This window comes from Astatotilapia calliptera, chromosome 10, assembly GCF_964374335.1.
Source record: "Astatotilapia calliptera chromosome 10, fAstCal68.1, whole genome shotgun sequence".
In the NCBI taxonomy this organism is placed as follows: Eukaryota; Metazoa; Chordata; class Actinopteri; order Cichliformes; family Cichlidae; genus Astatotilapia; species Astatotilapia calliptera.
Window position 1 is genome coordinate 12833976 of NC_137431.1, and position 15760 is coordinate 12849735.

At 40.5% G+C, this 15760-nt stretch overlaps 1 protein-coding gene across 2 annotated transcripts in view; it reads left to right on the forward strand.

Annotated features, from left to right (window-relative positions):
- The first annotated feature begins 83 nt into the window (after positions 1-83).
- LOC113030275 (cell adhesion molecule DSCAML1-like) overlaps positions 84-15760 on the forward strand; it is a 57730-nt gene continuing 42053 nt past the window's right edge. For both annotated transcript variants that reach the window (XM_026181541.2, XM_026181543.2), the window contains exons 1-3: positions 84-360; positions 11160-11480; positions 13860-14006. In XM_026181541.2, the coding sequence (XP_026037326.1) occupies positions 138-360; positions 11160-11480; positions 13860-14006 (691 nt within the window). In that variant the 5' untranslated portion in view covers positions 84-137. The remainder of the gene's footprint in view (positions 361-11159; positions 11481-13859; positions 14007-15760) is intronic.

The following is a 15760-nucleotide window of genomic DNA, read 5'->3' on the forward strand; positions in this document are numbered from 1 at the left end:
ACACAACTGGTCCATAAAACACACTGTTCGCCTAAAACTAACCATCGGCTTAGCTGCAATCCATCGTTCCGCTGTGTTTGATCAGTATAGGGAGGATGGATTTGTATGCACTGTAGTCTTGGGAGGAGAGGAGGGACATGGGCGGGGCTGAGGCGCCTCTCGTTTCCCCTCCATGCTTAGCGGGGCAGCAGGGCTGGAGAGACCTCCGGGGAGCACAGTCGCCAGTCCAGCACGGAGACCCGCCTGGCCAAAAAAACGCGCCTCACACTTGCCAGGATTGCCAAATATTCCTGAAATATATACCTGCTATTTATGGCATGTGGCTTGTAACTTTACTCCTGCTGTACTCTCTCCAAGAAGGTAAGAGAAAAAAAAGAAATGCTTGGGATATTTCACACCATTCATACTGAATGCTGGAGTTCTTCCTTCTTTCTATTTATATTTTTAAGTTGGATGAAATGTACTGAAGAGGATTACGATGCATGTGATGGTTTGGATGATTTGTGGCTTTTGCTTTTTGGTGCATCATCGAGTATTTTGTAATGAGTAATTTGTTGAAAAAACAAAAGATCATTTAAATTAAAAAAAAAAATGCATAAAGCCTCCGCGTTGAGTAAGTAGAAAATGTGTGAAAGTAAAGGTGTGAAGTGCTTTTTTTTCACCTGGATGTGTAGTGGTTTTATGCAGCGGACCCTGATCTCGCAGATGGTGCTGATAGCACGGATTGTTTTCGCATTACCAACTCCAGTTATGAATATGTAAAATGGCTGAATAGGGAGAATGAGGTGCAAATATAGAGGGAGGGTTGAGACAGAAATGAAAACATGGAGCGGCCTGCAATTACATAAATTGATTGGCAATTTTCGAACACATTCCCCTCAAAATGTTGCCCTCTTGTAAAGTTTTTTTTTTTTTTTTGAAAGGGGTTGGATGCGCGTGATTTTTGAAATCTTGACGCTTTCATTGTGTAGCATTTGCTAATTGCAGCTGTTTTAATGGGCTGTATTTGACTGCGGGCGCTCGCTTCCACAGAGATGCTCTCTCTTTTTTTTCTTTTTTTTTTCAGGACGAGATTTTAAAGGGTATTAATTGATTTTCCTGTGTGATGACAAATTGTTCCCATTTTAAAATGGATGACAAATAAAAGGCCCATTCTCCTAGAATGGCCTTATTAGTTTAATAGGTCTCCACCCACATAAAGGCCATAATTAAGTGTATTCAGATTATGTTCCCCCTTATTTAATTTATTTGGTCCTTTTGAAAATTCCCCCTTTTTAATTCTGTCTGAAAATGTAAAAAGAAAAAAAAACTGGAGTTGCATTTGTTTAAATAGATTCTGGGTTTTTTTCCTTTCTTCTTCAGTATATGCAGCAAATCCCTGACCCTATTGCAAAGTTGATCTTCTGCTATTGCAGTGCATTATAATAATCCCGAACAAATCTGAGTCCAAAATACCAAAATTCAACACCATCTCTAGATGAGAGCATTTTATAGGCCTTTGTGTAGCCTATCTATTTAGAGACTTGTTTAAACATTGTTTTTCCTTATTAGCAGTGGCCCTGAGAAGCTGTAAATTTATTTAGCAGAAAGTCCGGGATACGGTGGATTGACAGGAAGAAGGAATATGGCCGTTCTCGGTGCAAACGATCTCAAGTAGGCCATTAGGTCCATTTGCCATTTTTAAGTTGTGATATTTTCTGTCTTTCTATTTTTTTTTTAAATTAACTAATTAATTTATTGAGGTTTTTTTTAGTTATCCAATAATATGACTTAGCTATATGCGCTACATGATTTTTATTCAGATTTAATTTTGATTATTCATACAAATAAATTATTCAGTTTGAAAGCTGTCACTTCATTGCCTCGCTGGCTTCTGTGGAATCGTATTAATATATGCGCAAATTTATTTCACCAAATGAGAAACTCCAGGGGCGTGGGTGCAGATTATAGACTTGCCCGGTCATGTTCCTCGCTAATAGCGCACCTGGACCCCGCGGTAGTGTTCGCGCGTGTGCCAGCGCGTGCGCCCCGGGTTCTTGTTTGTGTGTTTGTGTTGGCGGGCGCGTGGAGGAGGGCAAGTGACTGGGACGTCCCTCTTGGTTTGGTTGTTAGCTTGTGTTTTGAATTTTCCTGAAACTCGAAGTTATTTTACTTATTTGTTTTAAATATAAGGTTCTTTACGACACAATTTATACACGAATAATGTTTTAAAAGGGTACTAAATCATGTCGGAGGGTTTAGGAGACAAGCAGGACGTAGGGTAAGTAATAAAGGTTCAAAGAAAAGCACATACATACATTACAATTAGCATTATTTGCAATTAAACGAGGATTTATTTATAGCGCTAACTGGTGGTTTTAAAGTGAAATTAGGTATTTTCATTTTGCTGCTAATGAATTATAGCCACAGACCGTATTCAGTGTAACTGTGGATTAATTAGCAGGTTATAAAATCAAGTTTCATGTGTAAGGCCTGCTGTAGGCCTGTTTTGAATTTTAATATGAAATCTAATTAATTAAAATGGCAAATTTTATGTATAGCATGTGAATGATATATCCCAAATTTTAATTGGAGGTGTGTAAAGCGCTAAGGTGAACCTGCTCCCTGCGCTCTCCGTTGCTCATCCCCCTTGCCAATAGAAATGTGAAAAAAATCCCCCCTTTTCCCTTCCCAGCCCAATTCCCTGTGCTTCTTTGCAGGGCTACACAATTAAAGCTGCAATCTGAGCTTTATGCACCACTCAATGACAGAGATGTGTGGTCCACAGGGGTGCCAATCATCACTCAGGAAGGACCCAGGCCTCCATTTTATTTGCCTTTTTTTAACCAGATCAAGCCTGGCATCATTTAATTTCACATTTAAGAATGTAAAATTAAAACTTAAAGAGGTTAAAGGAAAAGTGAAGAGCTTTCCGAGTGACTTTGCCCTTTTGAACAGTAAAAATACCCAAATTCTGACTTATTTATTTCAAACTGAAATGTTTCACAGCTGAAATATGAATATAGACATTTCTAGGAAAAATATATTTAAAAAAATGAAAATACAAGAGTTTAATGATAACTGATCAGACTTTATTTAGCAACACAAAGCCCACGTATCATTGACGAGTTAACAAAGAAAACATTTCTGCAGAAATTCGTTGCCAAATGGTGGGGAAACTGCTGGTGTTCGGCAGCAAAAAAAAAAGGGGGTTATTGCACTTCCCAGCTCACCAATAGGACGTCACAGCTCTGTCACTGTCATCCTGCTCTCCCATTCGCCCTGAAATCTATTATACATGCAAATGAGTTTATAAATAAGAAGTCATCAATGAAAACAAGAGAAAAAGGGTGCAAACAAATATCAATTACAGTAAGAAATTTGTTTATTTTTTAATTTTTTTGTTTCCAACAAGAACTCTGTGTAACAGCACCAAACACAGTGCCAAACAGATCCAGACCTCCTCCAAATTTTATTGGATGCCGGCACTGCACATTTTTAGAAGGAGGGAGTGTTCAGCAAATCTCAAATCTCTGAAGCAAGTAGTTGTTTTTGTTGGATCTCCCTCTCTCTACCTCCATCTCTCTCACTCTCTCTCTCTCTCCGTCTCTCCCTCCCTCAATCGCTTCCTCTCGCAGTAACTCCCCTCCCTCTCTTCTCCCTCATCACTAGGCAGAATTAAAGGTTGGGGGAGGGGCAGTTTATGCAGACTGTGCTGGGACTTGTGATCCACAGATTTGATATTCACATTAAGAGAGAAACTGGCTGCTTTGATGTGAGGGGGAGCAGGTCCCAGGGGACTGCTGAAGTAGCACACTTTTTTTTTACTGACACAGCACACTCGGGGGTGGTTGGTGGTGGGGGTGGGTGCAGTGGGGAGCATATTGTTGGGGACAGGGTGTACAGAAAGACAGTGGGTGGGGAACAGCGATACCCCTTCGTTGATTAGATGTAACCTCAACAACCCCCCCCCCCCCTCCACACACACACACACGCACACTTCTCCACCCACCAGCCACCTACTTATGCCAGACCCTTGAGAATTATCCTTAAGCTTACACCTATCTTTATCCCCCCCATATCTCACCAATATTCAATTCACACCTCTTGTGCCAGTGTGTCTTCTTCTAGTGCATCCTGTGCCGCTTTGTTTCCACACACATTTGCACTCCCTTTGCCCCCTTATCAAAAGACAACTCACAACTTTCTGTCGCAAAAACAGGATGAGTGATGGAGAGGTGGCAGGCAAGGAGTGTAGTCGGTGTAGTAGCCACAGTCTGCTTGGAAGTGAACCTGTTTCCAAAATAGCAAGAACTGGAGGAGAGGAGGGGAGAAGGGTTTTGACATATGCCATGGCAAATGTAAATCCTGCTTTTGACCTTTACTGCACGTGCCATACCAGTTAATGAAAGATGAAAATGCTGTGAAAATTATTGTAGCACTGGGGAAGGAATGGGAAGATGGAAATGGGTGAAAAAAGAGGGAGAGGAAGAGAAGCAACCTGTGGATGTAATATGTTGATGGTTGGTTGCAGGCACATCTGAATGGGACTTTAAGAGTTTCTTTTCCTCCTTCATTACAATATAGTTATGAACGTCAGGTGTGTGTGTGTGCGTGTGTGCTTGTGTGTGCATGCACTCCTGTGCATACTCCCATCCCGTCCTGGAGAGGCGTAGATCAGCTGCATTATGCATGATGAAACCTTGCATAGGTTATGACTTCTGCCTCCTCGACATACATATTCATGCGTGACTCTCTGGCAGGATGTATAAAATAGTGGCTGTGACTCTGACAGCCTAAGCTTTAGCTCCAGCGGTGCCTTCGGTGCTCCAACACCTTCCAGTGAGGGCTGCTTTGCTCTCTGGTGCTGTGTCTGAACGAGCTTGATGAAGCCTCCTGGGTGCAGTTGAACTACAGCAGCAACAACACTGAAACCCCACAGCTTTGGTCAATACTGCTATTAGGGTAATGTCTGTAGACATATTGCTAGACTTAAATTCTTATTATGGTTGGAAATCACAACTCATGATTTCATGATACAGCGCCCACAATAACAATGATATCACGATACAGTGATTTTGCAGAAAAATGGCTCCTAAAAAAGGCAAAAATCAGTTGCAAAGAAACAAATGTGACAAAGGGCAGGTCTAACTGTGAAGAAGAAACTCCTACTACAGATAATCCTCCATCCTGAAACACAGTATGACCAAGATTTACAATTTTATTATTTTCTTTTCAATATGATCACCGATGCCCATAAAGTCAGCGGGAAAGTGTTTACCGAGGTCAGAGCAAAGCAGATTTAGAAACTAAATATCATGAGAAATAAACAAAAGTTTTCTCCTGCATTTGTGCTGAATTTTAAGTTTATAACTCAACTTTTTGGGGGAGGGGATAAAAATAGGGGTGGGATGGCAATTTGGCAAACAGTTTCGCAGTTTGTGTGTCATGCTTGAGAACATGTTCTGACATGCCCCGTAGGAAGAAGATGTTTGGTGTTTGGGGGTTTATTTGGGCAAATAAACATTTGAAACCCTCACATTGGACCCTCAGAAAATATGCTTTTTTCTTTAATGGCACTTGGTGGAACTCTATATGAATATGTGATCAAATGAGGTTTTATTCAACTACCCTGTTTTTTTTTTGTCCTCTAATTTGGAGTAAGCACAATAGGCATTTAGAGGTGGGAATCACCAGACACCCCATGATGTGATATTATCTAAATACGATACTCAAAATGTGACATTAATGGGATTTTTAACATTTTGTGATATGATGAGTATTGCAATAGCATATATTGAGATTTTTAAAAATCTTTTTCAGCTCCAAATTATGTTCTCAAAGTTAAACTTTGTCAATATCCAATTTACAATCAAAACTGCTCCCAACAAACACCGATGTTTACATCAGCACTGTAACTTGCACTATTTTATCAACCGATTCACACTACAACCTGGGTTTGCCTCTTATCTGTATTTAATTTTATTTAATTTTAATTACTGTACAGTAGAGCAGGGCGATATGACCAAAAATTTTTATCATGATATACATTTGAAAATTTGCGATAATGATATAACTGACGATATAATTGACACTAGACAAAATACTTTACAACTCCACAACTTTATTAGTGCAAAAAAAAACCAACATCAATGTATTTTCACTTAAACAAGCAGCTGTTTTTTTTTATCTGCATTAAAGTTATATAAAAATTAACAGTGCGAATGCAAATTCCTTGCTGACAGTTTAACCAAAAGGCATTTCCAGTGGAAATTGGCCGACATATCCTCAGCATAACCATGTATAAGATCCACAAAACTTAAGAAGAGGTTATACACACACAACACGGTAATATTATGTTGAAGCACAGTACGTATCACTCCACGAGGCGCCTGCCTACGATAGCCGTAATGCTCCGACACTCCATCAAGCGCTGCGGCTTCGTAGCTTAGCAAAGTCGTACTAAAACATTTGACAGATTTTCGAGCGCCGTGTACATAAAATCGTTTCGAGGTCAGTAAACACAACCAGAATTCATACATAAGGCACACGGGATTATGAGGGGCACTGTTGATTTTCAGAAAAATCAAAGGATTGATTTTAAGTGTGCCGTATTTTCCAAACAACACGGTAATAACGACGGCCCGCTAGCATGCTCTACCAAAAATAGTGCTTTGTTGTGTATCTGACGGACGAAAGCCAAACCAGTTCCACACCACTGAAGTTGCAGCATTTTTACAAACCAATTCTGGTTCATCCGTTTCATTCAACAATCCGCTTTCGTCCTTCTCATTCTCCGTCACCGCCATGCTTTTTCCGCCATGTGCGTATGAAAACAAAGGCACTGCGCATGCGCGTTTTACGCATATTCTATCGCGATATTTCATTTTCTTATCGTTGCCCAACATTGTACCGTTATTACCGTGAAAGGTATGATATGGCCCAGCCCTACTGTACAGTACTCTGTTTTTGGTAACTATTGACTTGATGTAAGTTTGTAAAAAATAGTATGTTTTCCTTTCTGTCCTGTTTGTTTGTATATGTGTTTTTCTTGCTGCTGTTACAACCAAATTTCCCCTTGTGGGACAATTAAAGGATTATTCTATTCTATTCTATTCTAATATCCGTTTCAAGCTATGGGTGATGTAAGTTGTGTCACTTCCGTTATTCATTATTGATTGATTGATTGATTGATTGATTGATTGATTGATTGATTAATGAACTTTAGTATAAATGTTGCAGTAAGACTGAGTCTGATATCAGTCTGTGATTGATTGTCAAGTTGACAATCATATTCAATCTATTTCTGATAATATAGCAATTAACTGATGGATCGTCAAAAAATCACATATCTGTTGCTGTCTACGAAGACAGAAATTGATATTTAAATGTTAGAACTGTTTTTTTTATGAATATAACCAGAGACTGATACCAAGTCAGCTTGCCAGACCAAGACAAGCTCTGGGCAATCACTTAGTCACCACAACTTAATTCTGGCATTTACACTGTAGATGTAAGGAGGTTGCTGTCCTGTCCTGTTTTTACTTGTCTGACTGAGCCGTTATGCTCCAGTGTTGGATAGTATTTTCATTTGTTTAAAAAAATATCAACATTTGCTGTCCCTGTATTAACATAATATCACCACACACAATATTAACACTATATAATTAGTTTGCACTGCACCAGTTTCAGTTAAGTTTGTCTTTATGAACATGTTGAATAGTTTAGTGTGGACTGTCTGCATTTGGCCAAGGTTAGTCTTCATCTTCTGCATCATAGCATTTGTCACCTGGGGATAACCATTACAAGCTATGCATAAACGCATGTGTTTACAGTGTTGTTGGCATTTTGATGCTTGCTACACAAGCCTTGTACACGGGCACAGGTCATAAGTAACATTTCATCTGTCAGTTTTAAATTGAGTGGAAACTCTGCCAGTCTGGCACAAACCAGTGCCAGTTCAGCTTTGGAGTGCACCTGGTGGAGAGGGATGATAATGCTGTCCCTCACACACTTAACAAAATAGCAGTTTCTGGTATGTCAGTGAGTAAAACATGTTTTTTTTAACCGAGCTGTAATGTGTGGCTGTGCTTAGTTTGGAATCTTTTCCATTTAAACATATTTGCTCACTTCAGCAGCTGTTCATATTTGGAAAAGTGTGACAGACTATGGGATTTGGTTGTTTGCAGTTTCTAAATTTAGATTGTTCAGTGGGTCATTGTTGTTAGGGTAGACTGTTGCATTGTTTTTTGTTTTTTTTTTATATTCAGTCACAGCTTTCAAGTGCCAGCACCACCATGGCAACCCGCTTCCTCCACCCCCCAGTGTGACTGAGCACTGAGAGCTACTTTGGGATGTGTATGTGAATGTATTTATGTGTCTGCATGTCTGTTTATGTCAGCTGAGTGCACGTGCAGTTTGCCTGGCTTTGACCAGCTCGGGAGTGGAAGTACTCTGATCCCCTCGTATTCCACTTCCTGCTCCATCAGTCCCAGTGCTCCCAAGCCCCGCCTGGTGCCAACGCCCCCAGGCCATATAATCTACTGTATGAGAGGTTCTCCTGATGCCCAGCCCCCCAAGCTCAGGGTGACCCCCTCACTCTAGTACTTTAGTACTGTCCCCCCATTGGGAGATTATAGATATTGCAATCTTTAATATGGGCTTTATGCTCAGGGGCCATTACCAGTAATCTGCAGAGGGGAGGGAGTCTGACCTGGTTTTTGCAGCCCACCACTGGACTGCCAGACACATTTTCATATACCATCTGTAACATGCTGCCCAGATTTATCAATCCCTACATCAGGGACAGTGGCACTTCTTTAAAAGGAAGCTGGAATTATTGACTAACCCCACTAAATGGATAAGATAGCAGCATTATTCTTCGATCTGGTACATTGAGCTTAGTCCTACCATGATGATACTGTTGATGGTGTTGATTTTTTCTGCCAGACTTCACTTGTTAATGTTTGACCGTAAACATCACCCATAGCTTGAAGCCACCCTTCACTGACTACATGCCCAAAATCTCGAAAGGTTGGATGTTCCCAACTAAAGAAATGCATTGTATGATCACATGCAGATTTTTTCCACTCAAGATTTAATGTGATAAGTTTATATCATGTCTTTGATAATAAGATAAGTTTGATAAGTTGAAAATCACTGCAACAATATGAAAAAACTTAGAACCACTCTGGGTTTTATTAGGCTTATATGACGGTTGCATTATTATTATTATTAAAAAATGATGTCACAGTAAGACTTCTATTTAGTTGATACAAAACAATTACCATTATAATTAGATCATTAACGATGGCAAATAATGAAATATTTTGTGTATTAAAACATCTGAAGATTGTTGGCTGTGATCATTGTTGTTTGTTATAATCTTCCTATAAACTTTTATACAGTAAAGTGCATCTGATGTCAAAAACACACTCAGGTGATCAAGATTATAGTGTCGTTTTGTGTCGTTTTCCGGTTCTTAAAGCTGAAACAATGAGATGGCTAATGAACAGCCTAATAGGATGAACATTTTTTGTGATTAATCCAGCAAAAATTACAAAAAAAGGCAAAAATTCGGTTAAAAAAACCAACAAAAAAAAAAACAAACAAGCAAAAATGTCAAATATTCCCTCACCGACACCTCTAAGTATTTAATACCTGCCTTTCTTTTCATGGGTTTTGAGGACTGTTAAAAAAATGCGATTTGAAAGTTTTTTCCCATTGTAAGATCTTGTTGACCAAAGTGATCAATAAAATAGTGACAAAAGTAAATGAAATAACTTAGTTGAAAGTCCTGTGCTTATATCACCGGATATGAGGTTTACTGTTATAGCTCTGATTTTGTTTTATTTATTCACATCAGAAATTTTGTGCTAAATTACGTTAAAAAAAAAAGATATTTTCCAATCCATTTGGGCTCCAAGACGCTCAGCAGTTGTGTTTTTTTCCCCAAGCCAATTTTCTCGAAAGGCTTTGCAGATTGTCATCAGATCTGTTATGTAACTGCATCAGAAAACATTTTGGGCCTATTGATATGCAATGAATGAGTGCATTAGATATATGGAGGAGATTAAATTAGGAATAAATATGAAAGAAAAAAAGAGAAACCCATAAAAGTCAGTGATCTCACTTAAATAAATACATACATACATTTATTTGAATCAGTGAATGTGATTATAACAATGAGAAAGTTATTCATTTTGATCAGTTTTACTGATTAAATTCAGTCTTTAAAAGCAGTATTAGATATCAGGGCTATTCAGAGGAACATCTGTAGGATCTATTTGAAACTGAGTGCTAAGTTTAACCTGTTTTGATCGAAATTCTTGATACTTTAGTATCGTTTAGCACCTTTGGTGATGTTTTAAAGACTTCCTGTTCTGAGTATAGCTGTACAAGGGTGACCATTTGGTGGACAGTTTGTATTAGATGACATAATTTAGAATTAACATCCACATCTGTGCGGTGTCTCCCTTCCATTTTTTCTTCTAATCTTTCCTATACTGACCTCAAATTTGAGACGGGCCTGCCTCATTCCTTTTTTTCACTGTCCTCTCAGTGCTGGAGGTGTATGTGTTTAATCTGAGTGCCAATGAATACCATTCCTGTTTGTGTGTGTGTGTGTGTGTGTGTGTGTGTGTGTGTGTGTGTGTGTGTGTGTGTGTGTGTGTGTGTGTTAAATATGTAAGGAGATTAAATAGACTTAAATCTCTGCGTCTGGCATAGAAATTCCAATCACATAACCTATCTACATGCTCCCTTCCTCTCTCCCTCTCTTTCTCTTGCTTTCTGTTTGTCTTTATGTGTTTGTACATGAACTGTATGGAGGTAACAGGCTCCTCCTCTCCCACCCCCAGATCCACCTAAACCATCACAGACTTTGGCCCAAATCCCTTGCTTTCTGCATCATGTGACTGATGTTTGCAGCTGGACATTTGACACACATTTGTTATGATTATTTTGCCACAGATTTGAAGGACATTCCCTGTCTGTCCAACATTTTCACTTTACTGTGGTGCTTAATGCTTTAAATCAGTGTTGCTGAAATCTGATAAGTTTATTTTGACACTATTGTGTGTTTTCAGCATGTGTACAGCGTGTAACAGGTGTTTGTTATTGACTCTTTACTTCCATCTCTGCCTGTTAAGTGATGATGTGTTGTATGTTTGCCCCTGCAGTACACAGTGAGGATGTGGGCTCTACCAGGCTGTACTTTGTGAATGCCTCCCTGCAGAGGGTAACCTACTCAAGCTCGGTGGGGGTGTCCCTGCCCTGTCCAGCAGGGGGCACCCCCAGTGCCATACTGCGCTGGTACCTGGCCACCGGCGACGACATCTACGACGTGCCCCACATCCGGCATGTGCACGCCAATGGCACGCTGCAACTGTACCCCTTTTCGCCCTCTGCCTACAACAGCTACATCCACGACAATGACTACTTCTGCACCGCGGAAAACCAGGCCGGCAAGATCCGCAGCCCCAACATTCGCATCAAAGCCGGTGAGTTGAATGGACAGCCAGGAAGGGAATAAACTCTAGGGTAAAGAAAAGTGGGGTTATGGAGCGGAAGGTCAAAGCGAGATACAGCAAGAAGAGACTGTTGCTGAAGCATAAACTAGAGCAGATGTGATTGGCAGCTGCAAAAAGCCCAACCCACACACAGAATCACCTGCCCTAAAATAGCCTGTCTCGACCTGAACACAGATTGACCTAGAACACAGTCTACAGAGAGAACATCTGCATCACGTACTACATCAGGCCTTGGCCTTTGCTCACACCTATTTGACTGAGCTGCTGATGAACCACTGCACTTTACACCAACATAACCCCTTCATCTATGGCCTGGCACCATCTGGTAGAAAGAAATTCAAAACACAACCCTTACAGTACTTAGAGTGAAGTAGCAGCTCTACTGTGAGATATAACCACATCCGGTAAGGAGGAAAACTGTGACAAAAGGCTATATGAGTTAACCGGCTCATCCTCGTTGGCAGTCCTTCCATTTATCAAAGGTCAGCACAACAGAAGAGGAGCTTGACAGCCACTTGAATTTTTCTTAAACAAGTACCTTTAAATGCTTTGCAGGGTGTGAAAAGCAATTCACTGCATAAAAAATAAATGTGTGTACTTAAGTGTAGAGTACTAAACTTTAGGTTTATGCACTAAGTTTTATGCTCTGTTGTGTATTGTTGTGGGTTTCACTTATAGTAAAGGATACACACATAGTATACACCACTAGACTCTCTACAGTCTATTTTTGTGAATTTTGACCGGAAGCTGCCTCTGTTGCCATCATATTCCCATTTCTGTCCTCCTTCTCCTCCCTGCTCCCTCGTTCTTCAAACTGTCCTCTTGTGCCAGACTAAATTTAGCCACAGCACACTTCTTTAATTATCTCTCATTAACAAACCTAATTGGTGCTTTCCATTGATTAGCGCATGTGAGGCTTTAATAGGCGAGACCTCATCTAAAGTAAAATAGTACATCAGGGGTTTTGGGAAGCTCCAGCTCTACAACGAGAAGAGAAACACGAAGAGGAAAATTACCCGGTAAACAGATACGTCAACATCAGCAGATACATACACTTACACTACATCTATCGCCCTGCCCTCCCCCTTTCCCATCATTCATTCAGGCCAGTGAGTCCCTCCCCCTTCCCGCCTGCCATCAACATCTGTTTTCATATTCTGCCTCCCAACACCGACCTAAACTAATACTCATATTCATTCTAATACTAATACTAGTGCCAAGTTGAGGATTTGAGCCAGGACCCTGAGCTGTATGCCAGCCGCTTGCTGCCTTCATTCCCACATGACCCAAAAGCCAGGCCTCAGGAGCCGAGGGATTAGCATGAACCAAACATCCTGCAGCCAACGGCTTCAGTCAAGCCTTGGTGCACAGGTTATACAGTCAGACAGGATGTGGGTGTTTTGTTTGGGATTTTATGGCCACAGTTTTGCGCTTGCACTGCCACTGAGCAGCTATTGACAGGAGTCAAATTGAATTCAGTGCTACTGCCTCGTGGCTTACAGCAAAGTGTAAAGAAATTCACAACAGAAGGGTTTCATTATACTGTTTCAAAAGAACTCAACAGAACGGGTTTATTTCATTTATTTATTTAAAGAAGATGTAAATTTTGGCAAGTGTTTTCTTCTTGCGGCAGGAATGTATGCATGCTGTCATCATGTCTGTTACCAGGAAAGGGATTCCGAACCAGTTTCTTAGCAACCTTCAGATACGTGCTAGCTTTCATGTGATTTCGCTAATGAGCTCCTGCTCATTCAACAGAGTGTAAAATATTGCATGAACCTGAATAAACCAAAGCACCATTAACCCTTCAGTGCAGCTCAGTCTGTTGTATACTTGGGAAGTTCTGAGCAAAAACATCAGTGTTTTATTATGATGTCATCCCCGAGCTAGAAAATGATTTCCATGATTATCCTGCCTAATGGTGGCTTGTGCCATTTGTGCCAAAAGCAGAGGCAGGATTAGAAGAGTTCAAACAATAGACAGGAGTAGTTCAGTAATTTCCAGTGAATACATGCGGAGTGCTGTGGTAATTGATGAAAGGGCGTTTTGCTCTGGAGTGTTAATGTGTTGTTTTTGATGATGTAAACACGGAGCTGATTGTTGTTTTTGCCTTGGCAAGAGGGGTAATAGGACCATGTTGATGGCGCTCACACTCTCTCGACGCATCTTCTAAATGGAACACTTCTGGGATATTTTATGTAGATAATCATCATCTTTCAAATTCATCTCTTTTAATGTTCATAAAAAAATAGGGAAGTCTTTATTCCTTGGTAGAAAACCCCATTTAAAAGATTGAATCCTTTCTACATGCAGTGTGTTGTATGTAATATTGTGTTTGTGTTTGTGTAGTTTTCAGGGAGCCCTACACCGTGCGGGTGGCGGACCAACGCTCAATGCGGGGCAACGTAGCTGTGTTCAAGTGCCTCATCCCCGCTGCTGTGCAGGAGTACGTCAGTGTTGTATCCTGGGAGAGAGACACTGTTTCCATTGTCCCAGGTAGGACATTAAGTGAGTGAATTTGGAGCGAGATGGTGAAGGCACATTGATTGTTGACTGTTGGATTCAGGGTTGTCTTTATGTGTGTGTGTGTCTTTATGTCTGTGTCTCTGTTTGTGTGTGAGAGCGGTTGATGTGCCACTGTGCTCTGTGTTTGACCGAATTCTTAACTCGTGTCTTCTGTCTGTTCACTGTTCTGGATCACTGATCCGGTCCTCCTCCTCCTCCTTCTCCTTCCTTCCTGAACATATCTCCACCCTCACCCTCTTTCGTCTGCCACCTTCTTTCTTTGGACGGTTCCATCTTTCCAACTCTGCTAGCCCTGCTTTCCACATCACATTTAATTATCTCAAGCTAATGTCAACTAGTGCCTTTAATTGTGTTTGACACCAAAGAAAATGAAAGACAGACATCTCTTTCCACATTCCACACTTTCTCCTCATCAGATCTATTTTGGTCCACTCCCTGCTTGTCTTGCCACTATGTCCTTGAAGAACAGGGCCACAATTAGAGATACAGGATGTCAATAGGACTGTGCCCCTGCATTCATCTTCATTAACCTCATTAGTGTATGTGAGCGTGTGTGTGTGTGCGAGAAAAGATAAATGTTGAGATCTGTCTTTATGTGTTTTTCCAGCTTTTTTTGTAGGTACATTTTTCTCATGATTTTGTTTGAGATGTGGGCCTAATTATTTTCTGCATGTAAAACCCCTTGCAATAACAATAAAGGGCAGAGGGAGGAGAGATGGAAAAGAAGAGCAAACCAAAGGAAGAGTAGCAAGGAGGGTAGTAGGGCAAGAACGGCCTCAGGTCCTGGCAGATGGCGTTTTATATTATATGTATGCAAAGCACACAGACTCTGTGTCACACATGTACATGCACCAAGGTTGCAGTAATTTGTCATTTTCAGACATTTCAGGGTACAGTATTTTTTTATAATACTGAAGCATTTTTGTGTATTTAGAGTTATTTTTTTGTCCTCAGTTACCAATGTGACTGCTTTAATGGGCCACATTTTTCAGGGCTGTGACCAAATCACCCACTTTTTGTATTTCTTGCCATACTTTTATTTTGGCATTCACTATTAACACTTAAAGTGTGTAGGAAAAATACTTTACTGCTTTTTACTTAGCTAAATTCATGAAAATTCTCATGAATGCTCATATTATACACACATCAGCCAGCCAGACATAAATGTTCTACTCGTATGCTTTCATATTTGTGCTCTCTTTCCCTTTCCTCAGTTTGGCTCTTAAGATTATGAGTTGTTGACGTCACGCTTGGTTTACATGTGACTTCTGATGATTCCTGAACATAAATATAGTAGATCTGCTTTGGGTATGCCAGCCCTCTGTGTCTATATTTGTGATTTCTATGTATGGGGTGTTTCTGTACTGTCATGAGGCTCCAGTGTGTAATTAGGGGTATATAGGTCAGTTGATGAGCAGTGAGTGTGAGGATCAGATGCTGAACATGATGAGCTGCTCACTGAACTCAGCATTCGTTTCACTACAACAGCAGCACACACAAACAGGGCAAACACTGGCAGCGTGGTTGCATTCAACCTTGACCCTCCAATCAGCAAAGTGACCTCGTCATCCTCACAGCCAATCAACATAGTCTGCACAACAGCTCATAATCTGAATATTGTTATTGCACTCTCACATGGGTGCACAATATGCAAACATACTCATGGACACATACAGTAAATGTCCATATACAGCTGATACATGTGGTTATATAAACAGTCCAGT